The 27,503-nt window shown below is 34.2% G+C and overlaps 1 protein-coding gene across 2 annotated transcripts; it reads right to left on the minus strand.

Moving 5' to 3' along the window:
• Positions 1-226: 226 nt before the first annotated feature.
• On the minus strand, positions 227-27,503 carry LOC121985265. Of its 2 annotated transcripts, XM_042538605.1 has the most exons (18): positions 26,014-27,502; positions 23,242-23,327; positions 22,767-23,147; positions 11,676-11,759; positions 11,165-11,599; positions 9,629-9,692; positions 5,783-5,993; positions 5,475-5,581; positions 5,171-5,380; positions 4,799-5,052; positions 4,499-4,717; positions 4,212-4,433; positions 4,063-4,116; positions 3,837-3,902; positions 3,610-3,747; positions 3,250-3,303; positions 1,853-1,912; positions 227-371 (listed from the first exon to the last, which is right to left on the minus strand). In XM_042538605.1, exons 1-18 carry the CDS (start codon positions 27,197-27,199, stop codon positions 348-350), a joined length of 3,855 nt encoding a protein of 1,284 aa, XP_042394539.1. In that variant the 5' UTR covers positions 27,200-27,502; the 3' UTR covers positions 227-347. The 2 variants fall into 2 exon arrangements, 1 of the variants encoding a protein (XP_042394539.1); XR_006113107.1 differs by lacking the exons at positions 227-371; positions 1,853-1,912 and having other exon boundaries at positions 3,610-3,742; positions 26,014-27,503.

The following is a 27,503-nucleotide window of genomic DNA, read 5'->3' on the forward strand; positions in this document are numbered from 1 at the left end:
TGTTTCAATAATGCCACAGGATCCCAACCGTTAGCATGTGAAATATGGACGACCACCAAGTGGACAATGTCAACTTTTCTTGTAACTCCTTTTCTGACTACCCTCCACCAGCAACTTGTATTTTGCAATGTCATTGATTCTTCATCAAAATCATCAGGCCCATACAAGTCCTCCATGTTAGCTAGAGGTTACAGGCGAACACTAACAAGTACCAACCACTGTAAACTTGAACATTCTCTCCTATCAATGATAACAGGACAAAAACAGAGGCACACTTCTACTCCCTTCACAATTCTTGCCAACGCCCCTTCTGTGATGCCTCACAAGACCAGTTCCTACTAGTGTCATCACCTCAACATCCAACAAAAACCCTAGCAGGTAAATACCAAACTAGGATCAAGGCACTAGAGCAAACTCAAGCCAATAAGAATAACTTGCCAAGCTTGAGCAATAAGAGAACAAAGGGGAGAAAACCTAGAGTTTTATAAACACACAAAAGAGCAACTTATTAATAAAAAATAGGCCCCTACTAAACCAAGAAGATCAGCAATAAAAGTAAATGTCGTTTTATAAAAAAAAAATAATGGTTATAGTTCTTCCCCTCCGCTTTCCTACATGAAGTACCACTATATTCCTCACTTCAACAGCAGCATTACTTTTAGTTCATCCATTTTATCTATTGATTGCACGACTTTAAAGGTAAAAAGGTTATCTCTCTTATAAAATTTCACCTTTTATAGAATTAATGTTACTTTTCATGTCTTTCCCGATGTCTACCTCTCCGTCAAAGTAAAATGATGAAAAAAAAACTCCCTCTGGTACTGCTTGTAGATGTAGAAACATTAATCTCATTTATTTTCCACAAAAATATGCCTCCCTTCTCTCTTTCTTGAACTGTTATTGTTATTTGCTTAGGACTGTAAGTGGATGGAATGTGTAAACAAACTTAATATTCAATTAGTGTTGGCTTTTGTTCATTTGATGTGATATTAAAAGACATCAAAAATAAACAAGAATATTAATAATCTCAGCATGCTAAGGTTCATGAAGGCCCCCCAGGGTGAGGGTTATCAGCAACAATGAAAAAGCTAGTGAACAATTTCGAGACAAACTTATTTATTACCTTGTGTAAATCATGATTATTATCTTATTTCTTTAAAAAAAATCAAATGTATAAGCATGTACATTTATGATATTATTTGTGTCTATTATCTTGTAAATTTTATTTCATATATTGCCACTAACATGTTGCAAATTTTTAAAAATAATATGTTTCAGTTACTTGGTTAATATTTTAACTAAATTATAAGAACAATAATATCTCTAGTTGAGCTCAGTAAAGGGCAGGAGTTTGGCTTGAACTTGATAAGGTTTTTGATAACTAAACTCAAATAATCTCAATAAGAAAAATTAATAAACTTGAGCTGAAGCTTGGATCAGCTCATTTAAAGCCCATGTTTGCTGGGATGAAAACAAAAGAAAAAAATATCCATTTTGAAAGAAAGTAGAGTGAGAAAAGCGATTTAGCTCCATCAAATTCTTCTATTTTATTTCCTCCCAAAAAAGATTAAAGTGGAGGAAAAGAAAGTTCAACCATCTATAAGTACAAAACACTGATAATTTATTCCTTTTCATTCTATCCAAATAAACAAGATGAATTGAATAGAGGACCCTAAGCCATCATTATTCTTTGTTATTCTCGTTAATGCATCTTAATAAAAAGATATAAGTCAACATGGCATTCTGCTATTGCAAAAAAGACAATCAGAAAAAAAAAAACAAAAGAAACATGTTTTAGAGAAACAACAAAAGAAAAAAAAATCAAACAACAGATATCAACAAAGATAGGTACCTTTAACTTTTCTCTTTTTATAATTCTTTCACAAAGAAGACGTACTTTTTCCAATTCAACCTGCCATAAGAACCTTAATTAGGATAGCCACATGCAGCATTTTTTTTTTCCCTAACTCAATGTCTAATAGCTAAGGTATGTAGCCGAATAGAGACGAACATGTTTAATCAAAATTTAAAAACTGCTGCTTATGAGTGCCTCTTATTCTGTCTTCTTAAATGAACCCAGCTTACAAAATTAAGATTTTGTAAGCATATGCATAGTTGTCCTCAAGAGAACAACATTATATCTAGAGAATTAATTTAGTTGCACCATCAATATCACAATTCAGATGATCTTTGCCTTTCATTTATTAAAAACCACAAATTAGTAACTTAAAAAGCAAGACCATATATAACGCCACCATTTATTTTATATCATTGTTAATCAAACTAAAGGGAGATGTACTAGAGTAAAAGAGAACTAAAGAACAGTCAAATTTTAGAAGTGAAAGAAAGAAATAAAATGACCTACATGCTTGTATATCTGATATTCACGTCAAATTTCAAATTTCAAATTGCAAAAGTGCTCAATACCTTGTAGTCTTAGACTAATAAACGATACAAAGAGTTAGTAAAAACAATAAAAGTAGATGTCAAGACCATAGCCATGTTTCAGGAAGAACATAGAAAAATTAAGGTTCTATTTGTTTAACCGAAAATATTTTTCATATTTTTTTAATACCTGTATTTTAAGGATAATGATTTTTCAGTATTTCTCAAAAAAAATCATTTTCCTCAAAAAAAAAAACTTATATTCTCAATTTACCAGAAAAATTTCTGTTGATCATGATTTTCTATTATACTAAACATTAGAAAATCCAAACACTATTTTCTTGAAAAAATATTTTCTAGTGAAATAAATGGAGCCTAAAATGACTATTGAGATACTTGATGACAAGATAATATGTGTACATTCATACAACCACCATATGAATCAGAGAAGAATAACTACAACATAAACGTCAACCAGGTTTCCATCAGAATAAGAGTCGACAAAACTTTGACCACATGGTTGCATCCTGTCTAGAAATGCAACTAATATTGCATCTTACAATATAAGATTATTCTACAGTATTATCTTTAGTTTGAATTCGTGACGCTTTGCAGCTTCTACTACCGTCGGTCAACAATTAAATTCAAATAAAGATTGGGATTCGTCAAATAAATATTTCAAAGAGAACATCAAAAACATTAGTGTTCTCTGAGAAACTAAAACATATAAATTGTCCCGGAAACATTTCAAGATAGATGGAACTGAAGCATTAAAACTAAGAGTAATATCGATCTTTGACTATGTATTAAAAGCAATAAAAAAGAACTCTTTAGCTCCAACTTGAAGACCAAGAACGGACTCACCCTTATTTGTTTTAAGTTCTTAAGATCCTCGACTCCACATTGCCGGTTGTCTGCCTGTAAAACAACCAGACTGCATTGAGATACAACAACAAATTTGGTTTAAAGGTGAATACAATGAACAAGAGATATTTATAAAGGAAGATTATGCATTTTCTCAGGGTTTTCTTATATTTTCTTTCCCTTTTCCATATATTGCTATAATAGATTTCACAAAACAATTAAGGGATTTATCCATACCTTATGATTTTAATTATTGAACACTTTATGAAAATTATATTAGTAGGAAATAACAAGAAAAAAATAAAAAATTATTCAAGTTAAAGAAAGGCATGGACAAAATACAATGCAGAATTATATTACCTCTCTCTGTTCTACACTATGTTTGCCACAATAGGCCTTGTGTTGTGTGGTGCTGCCAGTAACCTTGGCATTCATATAAAACCCAGCATTACTAGCACAAAAAGGATGAAAATGACTCTTACAATTTCCATAGCTGCACTGCATTAGGAAGGAAGAAACATAGTCAACAAATGGTTGTACTTTTTAGACCTCTAAGATGCTCCATTATACTACAGAAAAAGACAGACCGTTAGGCATGCACCAATATTGAGATGGCATATAGAGCAATTGTCCTTCCCCTTGGAAATACTCTCCTGCAAACAACAAATGTTCAAGAAATATTATACTTTTGATGAGCAATAGGATACCAAAAAAAAGTTATATGGGAATCGTATGCTAAAATTAGTTTGACACAAAATGGATTTAAGATAAAATGGACATGTTAACATCTATATTATAGCGACAAAAGATTACCAAGCCTTGTATTGGTTCTTCTTGTCCTCTCTTAAAACTTGTCTCCAACAACCACTAGCAAATACATTTCCTTACATTAGACAAGGTAATACAAATAAACCAAAGAGAACTATTACAATATTAATTATTATAAAAGGATAAGTAATTACCTCCGCACAGAAGGCATGAACCCACCGTCCATCTGCTGACTTTCTCATAGCACCACTTCGAATGCCACATACGCCACACTGACCTGTAGCATATCTATCATTGGCATTAGCTCCATTTTTAGGGCTGGTAGATAACAGTGGCATTTCCTCACACCGCTCACATTTCCATGGACCAACTGGAATTTCAGATATCCTACGATAGCAATCTAAATGAACAGGAACCTGCAAGATGTACCAGTCTTAATAATATGATATTGAAAGCTATCAAAAGTAGAGATGAAATTTACCTTGCATCTTGAACAAACGAAGATACGCTTCAGTATTGTCTCAGTTCGCATGCATATTTCACAAGACAATACATTGTCTTTTAAAAATTCAGGCATCTGGAAAATCATAGACTGCTTATCTGAGGTTAATTTTGGAACAGATGATCTCAACGCCTCCTTTGGCCGACGCACTGATGGTAACCCAGCTCCCCCAGTTGCAAGCTTTAATTTTGCGGAAGCCTATAAACAAGGAAACAAAGAAAATGAAGGAACAAGCTCGTATGCATGAAAAATAATGCAATAGTAGAATTAAATCTTCACCTCTTGAGTAGCTGCCATGATCTCATCATTGGTGTCTTTCCTTAATGATGAGTTTCTTGATGAAATGGCTGCTGCTTCAGCAGCAGCAGCGAGTACAGCCTGAGCTTCTTTGTACTTTTTCTCTTTTCTCCCTCGCTTTTTTGCTTCTTTAACTTCGCGAAAAAACTGATTAACAAGGATTAGATCCCATTTTCGTTTGCTTGATTCATTTAGCTCACGAGGAAGGTTCTTAACTATCCTCCACAATAAATCATCTGCACGGTACAAAAGAAAATTCAGAATGTATACAATCTCAAATAAATTAATGGCCAATCACCAATACTATTCTAACAGCTATAAGGCAGGTTTGGGGGGGCAAAAAAGCTGCTTCACCATATTTATGCTTAATTGTCATGGCAATATCAAGTAGCTTAGATTGTGCGTAAACTATTTCTTCCTCCACTTCATCCTGCGGGGAAAGTTCCAAGAGGCCCACATTCTTAACTTTAGAAGTTTGATCAAACTTTGCTCCACCCAACGAACATTTTGTATCCGTGCAAGAACAAGGCAAGCCTTGTTTGATGCATTGAGGACATGAATTCACTGTTATCAGTACACAAAAATGTTTTCAACTACATATATTGGTATAACATAAAGGAACAGGTCTAGTTAAACCATTTGTTGACATAGAATTTACCATCATATGTTGGATCTCCAGGAGTTTTCTTGAATAAGTTCTGCAAATGCAACATCTTCACATTGATCAAAGGATGGATATCCGAAATAGAACCAAGAGCACCATTTCTGCACAAAAATTAATAAACTTGAATAAATTAAAATTTTAAAATACAAATATACTAATTATTATCCTATTGGTTTAAAAAAGATTTGTTCAACTTAACAACGACAAGAAAAAACAAATTCACAAATGATAGAAGCAACATAAAATAAATACCCTGTAGGAAACAAGAAACAGGTTTTGGGTTATTAAAAAAAAATACTTACTCGAAATGAAATTTATAAGAAAGTGCTGCATCAACTTCATTATTAAACTCTTTTGAAGAACTATACTCCTGTTGTTGCTTATTTTCACAGATGGCATTAGCATCCTCAGCTTGTTTGTCATTGTTATGAAGTCCAGTTACTTTCACCTCAACATCATCTGAATTGCACTCTCCATAGGACAAATTATTGGAATCTACTCTTAATGGGTTTCCTGTTGGTGATGATGATATACAGTCAGAGATTCAGTATGTTGCATAATATAAAATTCATGTCTGAACAATCTGGCTGTTTGTATTTTATAAGTTGTCCTTGACAAAAACAATTTGAAAAGTCAACTGTGAGGATATTTCTGTTCATATTTTAGCATACAACTATTAATATTTTCCATAATAGATGGAGCTTTCAAAATAAACTTTAACAAAATGTTTATGCTAAACTGAACCACATTATAAGGCATATAGATAAATAGGTAATACATATTAACATGAAAAATTAATTAGAGTGACAACCACATTCAAATTAAACCCGGACATGTGTAAATATGCAAGAAATTTTACATCAATCACATAAAGGGAAGCCCGGTGCACGAAGCTCCCGCCAATGCGGGTCTTGGGCAAGGATCTATTATACACAGCCTTATGATCGTAAACAAGTCAAACCAAGCCAAGCTTTGTAGTGTTCAAGCTTGTTTGATAAGGCAACCAAGTCAAGTCGAGCCTAAAATGAACCAAGCCGTTAAAATGATCGTTCAAGCTTGTTTGATTTCTATTTTATGAGCTTGACCTTGGTTTGAGCTTGTTTGAGCTTGGTTCATTTAGATATTATCAAGCTTTCAATTCAAGCTTGTTTGATTATTTGAAACTTTACATTTTAAACTTCTTTGATTAGTTATTGAGCTTAATAATACAAGTTTGTTTGTTCATTTTGAAAGTTTTTTATTTATTTAACAAGTTGATATGAGTTTTATTGATGAACATGGTTCACAAACAAGTTCACGAACGTTAACAAGCTGAACACATATATTTAAGCTTGTTCGTTTAGTTAAACGAGTTGTTCAAGCTTGTTCATTTAATTGATCTTGTGTATATTGAATGAACATAAACAAGCTCTTACCAAGCTAACCACCAAGCTTATTCACGAACGTTCGGTTCAGCCCTAGCCTTACCCTACTTTGCGAGAGACTGCTTCTGAGATTCAAATCGTGACCTCTAAGTCACACGGCAACAACTTTATCATTGCGCCAATTATATCAAATATAAACCAAAGCAGTATATATATTTTTATACACTAATATATAAAAAAGCATTTACCAAACATTGAGTTTCTAACAATTATCAAAATATAAATTGTTCATACAAAGACCTTCACAAGTGTTGCTCCTCTTTATAATAAATTTATGTGACAAAACACCATCATTCTCAAAACTAAATTCCTATCATCATATTCCTCTCACTCTTATTGAATTAGTGTAAACGATGGTATGGCCAAAGAATTTCTTATTTGACTAGATTAAAGAATAAACTTTATTGGACTCGTATATTGACTCAAATGCATATCCAACTGGACCAGCTCCCATATTTGCCTACCTACATCGCATATACTCCAAATGCAACCCACATATTCAATATATTATTCTAAGTAGAGAATTAAGAGAAGATATTGTGTTGTGTTTTGTGTTGTAATGTCCAAGAGAGAACTACTACAACAGATATGTAAGACCTTAAAATAATACCCAAAGAGCAAACACCCCATGAAGGATAAAACCAAGACACAATCATGATTTTAAATCTCACACTCTTTCGCCTGAATCAGGCAAGACATCTCAATCTGCTCTGGCACAGAAACGCATGTCTGGGCTCTTCAATGAATAGCATCTAGCAGGGATTTCTAAGGTGATTTCAATGGCAACAACTATGGTAAAACTCCAGGTTTCTCATCCCCTCTCATACTGCTAGGGTTCGGCAGTGAAGAGGGAGCCAAAGGTAGTTGTTCTTCTTTGGTGTTGATCAGCACCACTGTCAGCATGTCTAAACAGCACCAAAACAAATTAATTTTGCTTGGGGACAGATATGCAGCTCAGAATTAAAATTTTAAACCATGCAGAAAACTGTCAGCTAATAATCTGAAGATCTCCACTAGAACTCAAGAATTGATACTATTTATGTCTAGCCTATTACATAAAACACAAAAAAAACAAAAAAATTGAAAATGAACTCGCCTAAGATGACAAAGACACGATATAACCAAGGCAGCCAAGAAACTTTCAAGATGCAATTCTCAAAATTTAAGTTTACAATAATCTTCAAAAGGATTAATATAATCCTCTTAAATCCCTCCTCAAACTACTGAAATCACTACAAAATTCAAAAATTTGGGAAGCTAAAGTGACATGTGAGGTCACAGAAGGAATAAGAAAGTTAGGGTTGCAGTATGTACTCTTGAGAAGAGGAATTAATCTCAGGATAAAGATTGAGTAAGAAAGTTTGATATTATCCACAGTTTTTAAAACTTTTCCATGCTAATCGGAGCATTGGCAAAATTTGTTGTTCTACCCACTTCATGTGAAAACACTCGAGATGTTATACTCTCTTCATTCCTCAATGGCTCCTTAAATGATGATTTCCACCTCCATGAGTGGTGCAGGCAACTGACAAAGACCTTCATTCCTCCATGGGCAATGAAGGCTAGGGTTTCAACAAGGTAGTCTCAACGCAGCTCGTCTTCAACGACATAGTCCCAACGCTGTGAGTTTTTGACGTGGAATCCTGACACTATTTGAGTCTTCAGTGACACAATCCTGATGCTATGTGTCTTCCTTCATGTAGTCCCGATGTGGCGAAGCTTCAATGTAGTACGCAACTCCTTGTTCTCCTCTTTGCCTCCTTGTTCTCCTCAACTGGGATTAGTGATTAGCATAGCCACCTGGACAAACACCCAGTAGGGTATGCATGTCTCGTGGCCAATGAGGAAAGTAAAGTGTGGCCAAAGAGGAAACTAAAGTTCTAGTTTTTACACAAGACAATGAGGATACTAGAATAGTGTAGGTTCGAAATCTTGAGTGATGTTTGAATTTCCATTTTTGTGTGTGTGTTGGGGGGGTAGAGAAGGAAGGAAATGAAGTTCGTAGTCTTCATTTCATTAATCTTATCCCAACTTAATACTAATTCATCTTAATGTGTATTGCAATGTGCCAAAGCGTACTAAGTGTTATTGCAGCACCCATCAGCACAATCCTAAGAAAAAAAATGATCTTCCCCTTTTGCCAAATATAATATTTTCTAAGCAACTTCTTTATCGTTTTAATAAAAACAAATTCAATAAAACAGGTATCATATTTGTGATCTTATCCCACTCATCACATGAGATGGACTAACTTGACACCCTATTGAAAGAGAAAAAGATTTGTTTGTACTTTAGAGAGAAAATCCTTGTTTATACTTTAGAGAGAGAAAATCCTTGTTGGGAGAAAAAATACCATATTTATTGTATTGCCTAGCAGAGCACATCACACCATATATAAAATTTTGTTATGTACTCGGAGAATAAAATACCCAATGTGCAACCAAACCCATAATACATAATTGATATAACTCAGGTGACTCTTATCCCAAAGGATCAAGACAAATTTCGAAACCACATCTGATGCAATCTTGTTGTCGAGTGGATACCATGTCAAATGTGTCCAGTGAGTTTTAAAGATGAACAAAAAAAACATGAAGTCCAAACAACACAACTATAATCATGCCTCGACACAATTTCTTTCAAATATCATATCCAACATGAGCCATGAAATAAAAGAACACAACAAGGAGAATTCAGGGATAAAAAATTAACAGAATAACCTACCTTCAGGCCCATAAACTGGGTAAAAAGCATTAGAATCGTCATTCCTAAGAGTGTCTTCGGTAATCTGCTAGGAAGTATGAGATAAGACCATGAATCTAATCATAAATAACTCATTAAGAAAGAGAAACTCAGTTGAATTTTATTGCATAAAAGACAAATTAGCCTCACTCATCAAATGCTAAAAGAATTTGAGTAAGCAAATTTAAAGTTGAAAAATGGTCACAACAAATAGAGGCCGCTATTTCAGTCATCTAGTATTTTGAAAAAGTAGAAGGGAAGCATTGGCGGAATGGTAAAGTTGTTGCCATATGACCTTGAGATCACGGGTTCAAGTCACGAAACAACTGCAAGGTAAGGTTACGTACAATAGACCCAATGTGGTCCGACCTTTCCCCGCGACCCCTCATTGACGAGAGTTTCGTGCACTGGGCTGCTTTTTTTTAGTATTTTGAAGAAGTATTCACCACTAGAATGAATTTGAATATTAACAGTATAAAATCATGATGCAGGTCAAAAACACAGTCACTGGACATGATATACAATTCTACAAAACATGATATTTTAATTACAAAATGTTTCCAGCAAATCAATGGAAAATAAAAAAAGTACTGCACATTTCTTGTTACCCTTTAGAGTAGTTACTCAGATCTAAGATTTTAAGTATTTAGTCAGTGAGTCAGAAAAAAAAAACAGTATATTAATCATAAAGTCATAAAAAGCACCATCTCCTATTTGTTAATACATTTTGGCATATTCCAATAGTTGCTAGTGTTAAGCATATATAAGTACTACCTCCCTTCTTTGAGCAAAGAAGCATAAAATAATTAGTGTATGGGAATCATAAAAAAAACTGAACTACTATTTTACTCCAATAAGATCAGAAATCAATATTATACGATACACATCTTTGGGAATGCAAAGCAATTAATAAACTCGTTAACAACCAAAAAACCCAAGATTTTACTCCGAAGGAGAAAACTGAATACTGACTAGCCAATAAGTCATTATTTTGCATAATCTAAGTTTTTCTTCATTTCAACAAATCAAACTATCAAGTACATGGCTATTAAGCATCATTATCTCATAAATAGTCCAATTGATATGTGCATCCTTTCCAGATTCCACGTACGGCATGCAGTGACCAACAAACATAAAACCTCACATGATAATGGTATTCAGAAGCAACAGCTCCACTATTATTAGTATACCAACAGCAACGATGAGGTGTGTTAAAAAATTAAACCAAACCCCCTTTGATTTGGTTTCTAAAATGACAGGATTTGGGTCCTACCCTAGACATGGATCAACAAAGTAAATACTTAGAAAGCACAAAATCATAATTCAACCAATTTAAAACCACTCCACTACTACAAATGTTTAACACCTCATAAAAAAGCAAGGATTGAGTGTGACCATTGCCTAGGTAAAATAGGGAACATAGGATCACACAAAAATTGCATTTGTTAAACAAGAATCAAGTGTCGAGTCACTCTAGAAAAAATACAAAATATTGCAACTCTTTAATAGAATAATTACCATCTCTGAAAGGTTTTGGTCATTTGGCATTGCCTCAATTAAATTAGAAGATTTCTTTCCACTAATGTCTTCGTTGATGACAAGCGGAACACCATCTATATTCCCATTACTATTTTCCAAAACAGAAGGGAGTATGGGTGTCTTATCATTATTCTTTACCGTCATCTGGCTTTTTGTTGTTCTCCATGGTGATAGTGACTTAACAAGAACAGCATCTGACAACTCAATACTTGTGACTTTAGCACCAACTAATCTGTTCTCATAATCCTTCTCTTTGACAGAATTTAAGCTATCAACCTTTGTGACTTTATACTCAGATGATGCTGGAAGGCTATTTCTGAGTTTTGAAGGTTGCAAAGCTGAGACATGTATAGAATTCTGAAGCCATTTGATTATTTTCAACTTTAAACCAGGTGAAAAGGATGTTGTTTCCCCCTGCCGTACAGAAATTCTCTCTATCAAAAAAGTACTACAAAGAGATTTTTAAAAAAAAAAAAAATTGTTAACATACAACAAGTGCTGCTTGCAAGGAACCTAATGAGATGCCCATCTCTGATGCAACATCTTCAGCACTGATTTTGCCAAGAACAATTAGCTGTAAATAGAAAAGAGTACGAGTATATTATATAATTCAATGGAAATTGCAAAATTAAGAAGAATGATTTTAGATCCCATGTTTTTTACAACCCCTGCCTCCCACCCATATTGCAAAGAAATTTTGAATTCTGGTCTAATCATTATACATGGGTTCCTAATTAATTTGGTAGAAGTTTGCATATTGCTTACGCGGGTCATCGCCTGAACAAGAAAACAGTTACAATTGTATACTAACAGCAATGTTACAACATAATGCGTCATCTCAATCTCACATGTATGATGTTTGTATGCAAGGCAATTTCCATGTGCCATTTTGGACAGAACAACTGATTGTTCTAACTTGGACATGCTGCCAGAGCAAGTCATTGCATAAAAATAATAATAATAATAATCTTCCTTGGAAGGCAAACTTGAGCTGCATTATACAATCTGCAATACACAATGACCAGCTAACTGGCCACACCCAGGAAGCTTCTGGTCCATTGCATTCAAACTCCTTTGTCATGTTTATTTCTATCGCAATTTTCACATTTCTTAAAAAAAAACTTTTCTTCACAAGGTTGTTAGGTTTGAGAACCTATCTAAGAACAACAACAGATTTATAAGATTCAGTGCATAAGGAAAAAATCACAAGCTTTAATGGTTAACTATGCAGTTATAGAATATCCTTGGGGTTAATGCATTCTAATAGCTACTTATCTCATAATAGAATGCCCTCAAAAGTTCTCAAGTTTGATTTCCTAATCACTTTTTTTTATAAACATACCCAAATTTTTGTCTCAAAATTTCAAAAGCATAAGCAGGCTGCATAATGTCTGACTCATTGTATATCTCATGTGATATATGTGGAGGCATATAACCAGTAGTAGTATCTAAAGTATTTACCACTAGTAAAATAAGTGTCTAACGTAAGTATGTAAAGTTACAAGTTATTAAATCCTAACTTAAGGTTGCGTGAATGTGGTTAAATTTAAATTGGTTTTAATGGATTAAATAAGGTTTTTTACCTATGCATGCGAATTACACAGTGTTCTAAATGACGGTTGAGGCGGCCACCTAGGCTAGACGCGAGCATCAACCGCACCACCTTTGAGGCAGTGTTTTAGACAAGAACTCACCTCCTTCCACCACTGTCATGCCTTGAGCAGCCACCGCTACGCCTAGAACCGCCACTACAACACGCCTGAACACGTCGCCTGGCTAGGTACGAGTCCGGACGCGTACCCTGAGCCATGCGACGGGTCCGGCGACGCTTCCGCGCCCGTCACATAGCATGGTCCCAACAACGCATCAGACTCGTCGGCCAGCTGAAACATGGTACACGGGTAGATTGTAAGCTAGGATTTAATTAAACAACTTTAGGTTAATAATTTTAATTAACTCCTAGCTATAATTGAGATAATTTAAATAAATTTAATTAAAGCATAATACAATTATCTCATTAATTTTAATTAATATATATATAATATTTTTTATTTTTAAATATTTAGAATAAAATTTTGATTTTTAATTAATATATTTTATTAAAAGTAAATATTATAAAGAATAGTGATTATTTATAATATTATGTATAAAAAATAGTAAAAAAAATTCAACTACATAGGCGGCCGAGGTGGTAGATCGTCAATGACCATCCCGCCACCGCCTACCACCATTTATAACACTGGAACTGCATGTGTCATACACTACTATATATGATCACTATAGTGTCCCCTTGAAATCTGCCAAATGGCTACATTTACAAAGGCATAGACTTTGTAAAACCCAATTCCATCTACCTCCTATCTTCCACTTTGGACCTTATACATACCCAACCTTAAAACCATTTATCCGAATCAACCAAGTAGGTATTATTTGGGTATTCACCAACTAAATAAGGGTTTCCACGTCTCAATCATATTGGGGTCCATGGATGCTACCTCCCTCTAATCCCAACCTTATTTTTCCATTCCTCCTCTCCAAGAGGAGACTTTGGGTGGTGAAAAATCTCAGGATATTCCAAAACTTGAATTTACCACTTGCATGTTCCCCCTTTTTTACCATCGCCTTTATCCCTATTGTGCAATCTTTGAATACAACAACAACAACAACAACCAAGCCTTTTCCCACTAGGTGGGGTCGACTGTATGAATCCTTTTACGCCATTGAGCCCTATCTCCTATTATATTATCATCTATATTTAAATAAATTTTATCTTGTTTTATTGTTGCTAACCAAGTCTTTTTTGGTCGTCCTCTTCCTCGTTTGATATGCATGTTTATCATGGTTTCACATCGCCTAACTGGAGCATTTATTGGTCGTCTAAGTACATGTCCGTACCATCTTAAACGTGTCTCTCGGAGTTTGTCCTCAATAGATGCAACTCCGACTTTCTCTCTAATGCTCTCATTCCTTATTTTGTCCATCTTCGTATGTCCACACATCCACCTTAACATCCTCATCTCTGCAACTCTCATCTTATGCTCATGTGCTCGAGTCATAGCCCAACATTCAGCTCCATATAACATAGCAGGTCTAACTACGGTTTTATAGAACTTACCTTTAAGTTTAAGAGGTACTTTACGGTCACATAAAACACCCGACGCTCCCCTCCATTTCACCCATCCTGCTTGTATTCTATGTAAGACATCTCTCTCAATCCCTCCATCATTTTGTAAAAATGATCCTAAATATTTAAATCTCTCGATTCCGGGCAACTCGTCCTCTCCTATCTTAACAATTGTTTCATTACTTCTAATATTACTAAACTTAAATTCCATATATTCTGTCTTTAATCTACTAAGCTTAAAACCTTTCCCTTTTAGTGTTTCCCTCCAAAATTCAAGCTTAGCATTTACTCCTTCACGTGTCTCATCTACAAAGATTGTGCAATCTTTGAATAAGAAACAAAAATTCACAAAGTGGAGGCAAACCTAAAGCTCAACAAAGTCAAAAGTCTAACCTGAGTTCAAGCTCAGTTGTGTAGCAAACCAATTAAGCATGATGTTGAGCAACAAAGTGAAAACCTAGATCTCAACCATCTTGAGAGGAGAGAAACAAAACCTGCGGAAAACTTTCCCTTACATCAAAAAAAAAAGGATGGATTATTTTTCTTTTTTTGTTTACCCAATGGAATGACGGATTTATGAATCCATCAGCAGATCAATTTTCGATCATTTTTGCTTCCGTCCAAATTGGATGGAAATTAATTTCCCTCCCTTCACAAGTGACTATGCAAAGTCGAATTTTTTTGCCCCCGGGGCTATGGTGTAGCGGCAGGGCATCCGGGTTGTCACCAGGCACCCGCGGTTCGAGCCCCGGCTAGGGCAAATTTGTAAGACTTTTTCCTCCAAATGGGGCACGCAACTAACGGATGTTGGGCTCCTGGCTGCCCGCTGCGAGCGCTTCCCGATTTACCCTGATGGCCAGTGGGAAACTTCCGTGAGGTCGGGCCGGTCACCCAGGCTCGACGTTACCCAGCCTGGTTAATCATTTTTTTTATGCAAAGCCGAATTTCTAAGCAATTAGCCTCACCCAACCGAGACTGCGACCCCACGCGATCGCAATCGGCTACCACGCAAGGCGACCCTGTGCGATTGTAGTCAACGGCCACACAAGGCGGCTCCGTGAGGTCTCTCAGGAGGCCCGGACCTCATAGCGGCCATGCGAGATCGCTCATGCAGCGGCTCCCAAGGTCGCTCGCGTGGGCAACGACAACTTACCCGTGAGACCGCAATTCTATTTTATTTTTTTTCTTTTCCTCCAATCTTTTTATTTTCTCTTTCCCTTCCTTTCCTTATCCCTAGGGATTTTTCCCTAATAAATTATCTTCCCTCTCCTTTCCATTTTACCGTAAACATAGCCTAAATGGGGTCAACAATATGAATCCTCCTACTTCATTGGGCTCAATCCCCTATTATAACCTCATTTATATTTAAATAAATTTATATTGTTTTATCGTTGATGATGAAAGTTTCTTGGATCTCCTCTTCCTCAATTAATGTGTATTAGTCATGATCTCAAAATGCTTAATTGGGGCATTTATTGGTCCCCTAAATATATGTTCATACTATCTAAAACGCGTCTCCTGAAGCTTTGCCTCAATAGATGTACTCTTTCTCTTTAATGTTTTCATTTCTTATCATGTGTATCCTCGTATATCCGTACATCCTCTTTAACATCCTTATATCTGCAATTATCATCTTATGCATAGAATGAAATGTTGTTCCGTGCCGGGCGGCACGGACAGTTTTTACCATTCCGTCGGACAGCCAAAATCAACACGAGGTGTCCTAGTCTCGGCAGCGCTGGAGGAGTTGCAGGACGCCACCGAAGACATCAGTCACGGCCCGCGCGAGTGATCGCGGGACGTGATTTCTTTTCCCGATAATTAATTATTTTATTTAATTAATTTAAACAATTACTAAGGATGTGCGATATTTCGAACAGATTTTTATAAACCCCAATTAAATTATCCTAATAAGATATATTTAAAATTAAAATAAATTTAATAAATTTTATTAATTAATATTTTGAAATTTTTTTAATGTTTAAATTTCATTTAGAAATTTTAAAAAATATATAATGATTCTTATTTATATTCTATTTTTTTTTATTATTTTGTATTATTTAAGTTTTCATTTAAAATTTTTTAAAAAGTCTTTTAAAATTTTTTTAAAAAATTAAAAATTCTAATAAATTATTTATATTCTGATTTTTTTTATTATTATTTTATATTTTTTACTTAATATTTTTTTACTATTTAAAATATATATTATTTAATTAATAATTAATTAAATGAATAAATAGTTCATTTATATAATTATTATTATATATAGAGTAATATATTATATTAATTATATACTTATTATTATAGATAGATTCATTTTAATTCGAGTTATTGATATATCAATTTTATTTAAATAAAATTATTTTTAATTATTTTTTCTAACGATATTAAGTTGTTCAATAATTGAGAATTTATACAAAATCAATATACAATTTATTTTTATATACACCATAACCATATTTATTTTATAATTACTATATATAAACAAAAAAAAATACTGAAACCGTATCGGCACGGCATGATGCAATACCGAAACCGTATCATTGTAGTCTAAGACCGTAACCTCGACAGGAGTCGAAATTTTAAACCTTGATCTTATGCTCATGTACTCGCTTCGTAACACAACATTCAACTTTATATAACATAGCAAGTTTCACCATTATGTTTATAAAACTACCCGTTATGCTTTAGCGGTACCTTATGATCATAAAGAGCACCTAACATTCACTCTATTTCAACCATCCTGTCTATATCCTATGTAAAACATCTCTATTAGCCCTTTATCCTTTTTTAAAAAAGATCCTAAGTAGTTAATACTATATACTTTTTAAAATTTTCTTATTCTTACAAGAGTATAGTAACTTATAGGCTCTTCTTTTTTTTTCTTCAATTTCGTTTGTACTTCTTTATTCCACCACTAAGATTTTTTATTTGGTACATTATTCCCATGTTTTAACTCCCAACACTTCATCCTGGATTCGTGCATATTTTCCTTCTACTAACACTATGCTTGAGATGCATATCTAACACCACTAATTTATATTGGATGGTTAAGTTTTCTCTAAGATTGACCTTCCAATCTTTATATATTTTTTTATCTATCTTTCTAACATGAGAAAGTAAATTTTCACGACTTATTGTTCCCACTTTTGAGTAACTATGTGTTCTTCTCTCTTCTTAAAAAATATATTAGTTATTCTAAGTTCATATGTTATCATGAAATCCAATATAGCTTTTCCTTCTTGATTTCTTATTCCAAAACTATAATTCTCATACACTATCATATTCCATATTTTTTCCTCCTACATGCTCATTTAGATCTCTTCCTATTAAAATTATCTTGCCTGTCAAAATTTTTAAAACTACCTTATCCACATCTTCCCCAACCTATATGTGATGTTCTCATTTAATTTTACTTGAGGTACATATATGTTAAATTACATTAATAGTTATTTTTACTACTACTATCTTAAGAACTATAATCCTATCTCCCTTCTTATCTACTACTACTATTTTATCCTTTCACAAAATAGTTACAATACTACCTACTCCATTTCTCATATTACTCTTTCTTGTGTACCATAACTTAAAACTTGAGTTTTCTATCATCTTTGCATTCTCCCTTACCCATTTTGTCTTTTATAAAATAAAAATATTAATTCTTCTCCTAATCTAATACCTCCATTACTTTGCCGTTAAGCGTTCCTACGTTCCTTATTTCAAATCTAAGATAATTGATATTCCTATAATGTTTGTTTTTATCCCCAAGGATGTAAGAACTCTTGTATATTTAACACTACAACCACAACATAGTTCTAAAGAAGATTTAGCAATCCTTACCAAATGTTACAATTGGATCGTGTTCCTTCTAGGAACAACCTAGAATTAACATGATAGTTTATTATTTATTATGGATTCATACATAACATTTGTTTATGTTTTAATGTTGTCCGACAGACACCGAAGCAAGGTTTTGGTACGAGAAATCCCGAAAGAGGATTCTCTTAGCATTTAACTTTGGGTGACATTAAGAGTTAAATGAAATTGCACAAAGGGTTATTCATAGAACTAGACTTAGGGGGGTGTATTCAATGTTGGATTTTTAATTACATTGAATGACTTTTGTGGATTTTAAAAGTCTAGGTGTATTCAATCTAGACTTTTATAAACTCTATAGAAATCCATTGAATTTTTATAGAGTTTTAAAAAGTCGAGTTTGAATACCACATGACTTTTTAAAACTCTATGAAAATCTTTTGGTATCCAAAATTTTAATAGATTTTCATGGATTCTTTTAGAATTCCTTGGATATAAATTTTAACCAATGAGAGCTCTCCAAAATACTTGGTACAAGTTTAAATATAAAATAAAAAGTCTTCTCCTCACCCTTGAGATTTCTAGACTTCAAATCATTTTAATTTTTTACGAATAAGTCCTTTCTCTTTCCGCTCCTCGATTTTGATTATTTCTTTGAGCCCCGTCTAGAGCCTACCAATACAATAGTACACAGTCCAACTTGACGCATATTCAACAAGGAATCTCCACCACCTTGATCAAATTTAACATTATTCTCGATGTTATTCCTTCACTACCTTGATCACGTTGGCGATCTACCATAGAGATTACTTTAGGGGTGTGTTACCCTCTGTTACAAAACTAACTATACATGTTTTTTTTTAACTTTATTATTATTATTATTTTGAATTTTATGCTTTTCTCTATTTTTTGTTTTTAAAGTTTACATTTTTTTTTGAAATTTATGTTTTTTTAGTTTAGGTTTTTTTTTAAGTTTTTTACTTTATGTTTTTTAGTTTATGGTTTTTTTATTTACGTTTTTTTTATTTAAGTTTTTTTTAAAGTTTATGTTTTTTTCTTTACATATTTTTTAAGTTTACGATTTTTTTTAGTTTACCGTTTTTTTTAGTTTATGATTTTTTAGTTTACCGTTTTTTTAATTTTTCTTTAATTTTTTTAAAAGTTTACGGTCTTTTTTAAAATAAAATGCTTATTATAAAAAGTTTGACTTGTGTCAGATTGCATAATTTTCTTCGCAAGGAGTGTCGTTATGATGAATTTCTAGTTGAACCAGATAATGAAGCTACATCATCCTTACAAGAACAAGTTCATGGTGTTGATTGCTTTGATCAATTATCTGATACTCAAGAACAACGAGCAAATGCTAATTGATGGAGAAATACAATAGCGAATCGAATGTGGAGCGATGTTTATCATATTGGCAATAATGAAATGAGTTTTTCTTTCTCATAAATCCACAAGTTTCCATGAAAAAATTTATAAATATCTGTAAAAGTCTTGCAAAAAAATCTATAAAACTCCATAGAATTCTTTTCACAACTACGCGAGATTCTATACAAGTCAATAAAAATCAATCAACTCCACAAAAGTCTATCATTAAAAAAAAGTCAATGAAAGTCATTCAATCTCTTGATTGAATACACCCCCCTTAGGCACAAAATAGACTTTAGAAATGGTAATTGACTGATGGAAGATTGAGCCCACTAAAAAAGGCTAGTTTGTTACAATGGTTGAATCTACTTATGGCAAGTTGAGTTGACCGAAAAATGGTTATTCTATTACAATGAAATCGTTACAAAAAAAATTTTAGTATAGGTGCTTTAGCAATATAAGTTAACCTAAATGGTAAGCTGAATCGACTAAATTACTATTAAAGTTGGTACATCTAGAACAACAGAAGTTTTAAGTAGTCAAATGAATTTGCACTAGGAAAACTGAATGAAGGTGAGCTGATGAAATAATTAATATGGAATCAATATGGAATAAATACAATAATAATAATTAATAACAACAACAGCCAAGCATTATCTTTGAGGTTGGCTATATATAATATAAAACAAATGAACAACAAGAATTATATTGAAAAGCGTTTATACTCTCTTTTATCTCAGCTTTCTTGTGATCTCATCTGTTTTATTCTAGTTTTTACTCTGTGTAAAGTGTTCCTTTGTAAGAGAACATTATAAGAGGTCTCTCCATCTTTAGAAGGTATCCAAAAAAGAGAAACTGTAGTTTTCGAGTAGTGATTCACTAAAGAGTCATAGATCATAGAGTAAGAGTAAAGGGTTCTAAACCACAGTTTTTGTCTTAGTATTATAGATGAACAAGCGATCAACTATTGACCCCCCTCTAGCCTCACCTATTGATCCAACACGATAGGCAAAGTTAATACAATTTGAGTGCTTCTATCATTAGAATCCAATCTTGATTTAATCTCAACCACAATTGGATATGAAGAACTCATTTCAAAATGGTGACCTACAAAAGAAGGAAGAAGGAAGTTTATATGGATCTTCCTTGCAGCTTTGAAAATGAAGGTAGCTACATACCTAGATTTAAAAATCTCTCTATCGAGTGAAATAATCTTTTAATAGAATGGTATAAAAAGTTAGCTTAAAAGGCTCTTTTGTAACTGGTCAAAAGGATTACACTCTTTTGCAACCACTCTATAGATGGTAAAATTATCATCCATAGAGAGTATGTCAATGACATCATTATCAAAGGCAATAATCAGATTCTTGTGAGTTTGAACAAAGAATCTTCGAATCCTAAGATTCCTTAGTATGAAAGTAGTACCATTCCATGTACTGATTGATCCTCTTCATTTGACAAGTATACTAGGCTACAGATCAGCTAGAACCTACAAAACCTAATATGAAGCACTATGGGTGAAAAGAAGGTTAATCGAGGGTAGTATTTGAGGCTAATGTTTAAATTCATTTACTAATGCCATGCAAAGTTGATATTGCAGTTGCAAACAAAGTTATTAGTTGGCTCATACGCTCACATCATTATCACAGGGGGATAATCATGAAGCATTCAATTCTTTAAAGAAATAATTTATAGGTGAGTTCAAACTAAGGGGCTTGAAGCTCAAAGATACTTCCTACGTAAAGTAGTTGGGAGCAAAGTTAGAATATTACCATTTTAAGGATAAAATGTCAATTTCAGATTATTATACCTATCATTCGGGTAATATTGTGACAAAGAAAAAACAACATATAATTAAAGGAGCAAGACAGAGATAGAATTTTAAGCATTAGCTCACCATGTATTACTAGGGAGGCTTCTAAAAGATTAAAAATCCCTAGCACCTCTCCTATGAATCTATATTACAAAAAAAGAAAACAAGGCAATTGTACCATAATCCTGTTCATCATGACTAAACAAAAGATGTACAGGTTGACTGTCATTTCATCAAGGAGAAAATAGATAATAGGAGTGTATGTAAGGGAGCAAACAAATGGCATTCTAGCAAAGAAGCTTTATAAATTAAATTTTAAAGAATTAGAGAACAAACTCAAAATGATCATCATAATATAGTACATGTTCTGGGGGAGTAGAAATCCACATCATTTTTTAAATGATCTGGATAAAAGATATTGTGAATCATTCCATGTGGATGATATTCAGAATCATTCTATTCAGAGGAACATATTCCAAATCATTTTATTTAGGAGAAACTTGATTTGTACGATAGTAGTTATTTTTGTTTCTATTTTTTAAAAGTAAATATTCTTAATTAATTGGTTCATTTTTTTTAAAGAGACGGGCATTTTCATTGTCTATATATGTCGGAATTCTTTTCTGCAATGATTATGAGAAAAAATAATCCTCCAAAAACTAATTTTAAATCTTTATGCAACAAATTGAGTAACATCTATAACCCAGATGATAGCAACCAAACTCTACTACTTGAGTATTAAAGTTCTTATGTAATTGATTCTTTCAGATGGTACTTCTGTAAGAAAATTATGGCCTACTTTAACAAATGTCAAACTTTGAAGTCCAAATATATTTCACTGCATTGCGGTTGGTATGATTGAGGTGCTATCCAGGAGTGATGAGAATACAATGGACAACATTGTAGGTTTCTGAGATTCCAACACAATTAAGATCCTATAATGGATCTTAATCGTTTAGCCTAATTTAAGCTATATATCAAAAGATCCTAATATCCATATTGCATCTTTGACAACCACAATTGTTAGCCAAAGTTATGCAAAAAGTTAAGTAACTAGGTGCCAGAAACAAGCTAGGTTGGACAAAATCTCTAAGATTAAGGATCAGGGATTACTGGGTCAGGATACAAACAAGTTTGGTTTTTAGAGTTTTCCTGAGCCGCTCAGATTAAATCAATTTACATCACATTTTCAAAACATTTCATAGTTGATTATATATCACATATAATGATAATAGCAAAGTCACATCAATTTAGGGAAGTTCAAAAAGAAAACCAAAAAATCAAGCCAATATCTCAGCAAAAACAAAAAAAAAAAATCCAGAAAAGCACAAATAACTAAAAAAATTTAGGAAACAAGGAGACCAAAAATACCAACCAAAACAGATTTATATCAATGAAGAGACAAACTTAACCAATATCAGCAACCTGACAAGGGTTGTAAGTTGGTGAATTACTACCTCTCGAAGTATTGCAGGAACATCAGGAGTACTTCGCTTAATAGTTTCACTGTCAATAGCCCCAACAGAACCCATCTCTGTAGTAGGACCTGCTGGACCACTTTCAGGATTAAGCTTACTTCCCACAGCATCTTGGTCACCAGGTTCTACCTGGTCTATTTTCTCAGAAGTAAACTTTGCAATTTCATTTTTCATGGTATTTTTATCTCTCTTCTTGCGAGTAAATTGGAATTTTGGTAATTTTTTAGCACTGGGGATAAGGGCAGAAGGCTTGTCTATCATAGAATGGTCATCAGTAGCCATCAAGAGGTTATTAGGGTCTTTGACACTTATTGCATCCAGGAAAGTGGAGTGTTTTGAGCAAAATGCTCGCAATTCAACCTAAGGTGGAAGAAGAAAAAGTTTCAGTAATGAATGACATCAATAAAATGCAAAAGGCAGTTTACAGAAAAGAAGAGAGGCAATGAAGATTTACATTAGCACATTCAAATTTTCCCCAAATCTCCATCTGATTCTTTGACTCCCTAGCACACATAGGATGGAAAGCCGTTCGACATGTTCCTGAAGCATCAAACCTGAATAAGTTATCATAAAGGGAAAACAAGAAAACTGAAGAACAAAGAAACTTGTATATTTCATTAATTAGCAAGATAATCTTAACTGTATGGAAAAAGGACTATTCGTGCCATCTATAAAATAAAATGCATCTCCATAGTTGCAATTACTAAACAAAACTAACCTGAGCTAAATCAAAATGGACTGAAACCAAACATTTTTTATATTGATTTAAAAGAACAAATCAAACCTTAGCGTGTAAACTTAATTGAAACCACACCAAAATTATGGATTTGGTTCGGTCAAGTTCAAATTGAATCATATGCAGCTGAGCGTCCTATTTTTTAAAATTTAATAATTGCAACTCTTTATGAACTTTAAGAAAAAACAAGAATATGGTATAATTCAATTTGGGTTGAACCAGTATGCATCTGAACATCATAAATTTCTTTAAATTGCAACTCTTTGTCCATGAGAGTTCCAAAAATCACAATAATATCCTAAAATAAGTTGTAATATTGAGAACTTTTAACATAAAATCTATTAACATTGTGTTATTTGGAATGAATTCTAATGACAAACATGTATCTTTTATATTTACAAACAAACATTTTTTGGTTAATTTGGTTTACAATCAATCAAACCAAACTGAAATTTTGTTATGCTTCAATCAAGCCAAATGAACCAATTTGGTAAAAGAAACAAACCAAACCCAACTCTCAATGTGATTTAATTGGATTCATATTTTATTTTTAAACAAATGATGGGCACTCCTACATCTCTGAGCCAACAAATAATTTGTATCAGAGTACAAATAAAGGATTTTTTTTTCAGTGGCTCAAGAGATAGTCAACTGTCCGAACAAAGTAAGCTAACCAAGATAAGACGCGCTGAACAATAATCATCTCAATTGTACAAATATCTGTTTCCAACTGCAGTTGTTTAAAATATTGTTGCTGTCTTAAAATCTCACATGGTTCCAAATTGGTACGTGTTCAAAAAATTACTCTGGATAATGGGACTACAGGTTCATGCTAAATATACACTTTGGTCCTTCAGTTTCCTTACATCATGACCATATTGGAAGCATCTGTTGCACCCTGCTGAGTCTAAACAAATTAAAGTATCTTCCCCAGCAGACCCGATAGTAATAAATCATATTAGCTCCTACACACAAATCTAATAGAAAATTAAAATTAGTCAATAATAACATGGCTTTTAGAGAATGATAAGTTATGCTTTAATCAGTAAAATGCAAAGAAAGAAAGAATAGGAGAAAAAGTATGAGAAATGCCTTAAAAAGAAAATCTTGTTGCTTGGAAAAAAATTAAGAGAGAGAACAAAAGTTAGAGGAATGAAAACCATAAACTTATCCCAATCAAATAATCCCAAAACTAGGAAGATGTGATGGTAGGGGAGTGATCCAAAACTGAAATTACCAGTGTATGCATTGAAGGGGAGTGTTTTGAAACTGAAATTACCAACTTACCCATTTTTCACTGAAGGCATGATTCACACGAATCACACCATGGTTAAAATGGTTTTTTAATCATTTTAATAATACAAGATTTCTCTCCCACTTTTGTTCTTCCCTGGTACACAATAGGAGTGAAAGCATAATAAACTTTGTTCCCATTTTCTTCCCTAGTACACAACAGGATTGAAAACAAATAAACCTCTCCTACTTCCTATCTTCTCCTTGTATTTGTTAAATTTCTAAGCAAACTGCCAAATCAGGGAATTTATCTGTCCAAAGAAAAGTCCACCTCAATGATAGTACAGCTGATGCAGCTGCTTGCAAATAGAGTGCTGCAGGATAGATCTTAATAACTTGCAACTCCGCAATATAGCTTCAACTAGCATACCGTGGTTATAATGGAACGTAGACAATTGTGGAAAATTGAATACTAAAACACTTGTTTAGAAGCTAATAAGAGGGAAAACACTGATGTGAATAGCAGTTGATGCAACTCCATAATGTAGGTTCAACAACCCTATAGTAATAATGGAATGAAAAAAATTGTGGGAAAATGAATACTAGAACTTGTTTATAAACAAATAAAAAGGGCAAACGATAATAAATCATATCAAATTTACTAAGCATAATCACAGACAATGTATTAAATAAAGTGCACAAGCATATCATCTGAAATGGTGAAAGATTAAAAACAAGCCCATGTTGCTTGTTTCCTTGGGTGGAAATAGCTGGGGGAAATGAACCTATACTCTTTGCCTCCTCTTCCTTGAGCAGAAATGAAAAGGAGGAAATAGTTGGTGAACTCTTTCCTTAATTTTAAATAATTTGGATTCCATCCAAATCAAACGAAAAAAATCAAATTGCTGTTAAATGTCAGTAGCTAAAAAAAGTCAAAAAAACAAAAATAAAAATATGACTTTTTGTTTAACTTTTTATTTTTATATGTTTTTTACAAAACCAATTCTTGAATTTAAATTTCTCTCCCCTTGATTTCCCCCTAAAGAGATGGTAGGGAATTCTCTCTCTTGATTTTTTCCCTCCAAAGAAATACAAATGAAGGATAAACTTCCATATTCTTTTGCTCAAAATTTATTTTCCTACTCACAAATTCACTCCCTTGTAGAAAACATAGCCTAAACATTGAACAGCAACAAACATAAATTCAAGCTATATGTTAGCAATAAAGAGCGACAAGGGATGGAAGAATAGAATTACCATAGCTGCATCTTACGCATACACCATGCTTCACCTTGCATAAATTACAGACCAACCTCCTCCGACTATCATCTATGCCACCAACATTCATAACCAGTTGCATAGCTTTGGTGTCTTCAACATACACTTCTGGTGTCCAAAGAGCACAAAACAAGTGTACAAATGTACCACAACCAGCAGGGTAAAGGGAAGTACCAATTCTTAGTTCTTTCATCACTCCGCCTTCCCTAGGACAAAGAAAGCATGGCCTTCCCTGTATAATTTTACTTGCTTTCTCCAAATGCTTACACCAAGAACAAATGCAAAGCCCGTTCAAAGCCTCATTTACCCCATAACATTTCTGGTGCACCAAAGCCTTGCAAGAATGACAGTGAAGCAACTTGTTCGATTTCACTCTACTCTCTGCAGTGCAACAGACATCACATATTTCAGCTCCTGAATGTGAATGAGGAAGCAGTAGCAGCCTATCCAAACCAGCATCTCCACCCAAAAGCTTCCGAATCTTATTTGGGCGTTCAGATGTGAGATTGAAACGTTCCTTAGAACCCAAAAGCCAATGCAAAGACGAAGTATCATCACTTTCTTCTACTTCAGTTAATAATGCACAGTCTCCAGGAACCGCTCTCCCATCTGCTTCAGCAAGAGGCACATTCTCGTGTGCGTGAACTTTCTCTGTCTCCATCGGTTGAAGCTCCGAGTGTTCTTGCTCTTTCCCAGGCAATGAAATGAAAGCCAATCGAGGGGCAGAAGCGTCCAATTCCCCAACTTTCTCGCTAAGCTCCGCCCAATTTCCAAGAACTGGCATGGTTAGACAGGAAGCTACTGAACCAGGACCCAACCCAAGCGTCAGAACCAGAAAGTCGACGTCAGACAGAGTGAGCGGCCGGAAGTACTCTTCAGTCTCATCCCACACAGTGAGCGGCTTACCGTGCACCGCCGGCTTCTCAGCGTTCTCCCCCGCGGCCTTTTTCTGCTTCTTGTGGTCCTCAGAAGCGCGCGCGAGAAAAGACGCCAAACGCGAAGGGAGCGTCGGAACCCTAGGCGCAGACTCCTCGCCGTCGAAGGGGCATCGAACAGAGAGCGCCTTCTGCGCCTGGGAAAAGAGATCTAAGCTGGTAGCCGGGAGGCCAACGGAGGGAGGGTCCTCGTCGGCATCGGAACGGGCGTCAGTGTCTTCACCCTTCATCACGACACAGGAGCATCAGCCCGACGTTCCAGAATTCTAAGCGTGAGGGGCAAGAGAAAGAAGGGAGGAGAGGAGCGGAGAGGAGAGGGAAGAGAGGGCGAGGGGGGGGAGGAGGCGAGAAGAGAGAACAGGGGAGGGAGCTAGGGTTAGGGTTTCGAGCTCCGGTTCCTGGTTCCGTGTACCATTTTTCTTTTCATATTTTTTTTTGCCCTTTTCGCTTCCGTAACAGATCGGGAGGGGGAGAAGAGAGAGAGAGTCGTCACTTGGCTGTTAGTTTTCTTCCTCCCCTGCCTTTTTTTTTTGT

This window comes from Zingiber officinale, chromosome 5B, assembly GCF_018446385.1.
Source record: "Zingiber officinale cultivar Zhangliang chromosome 5B, Zo_v1.1, whole genome shotgun sequence".
NCBI classification, from domain to species: Eukaryota; Viridiplantae; Streptophyta; class Magnoliopsida; order Zingiberales; family Zingiberaceae; genus Zingiber; species Zingiber officinale.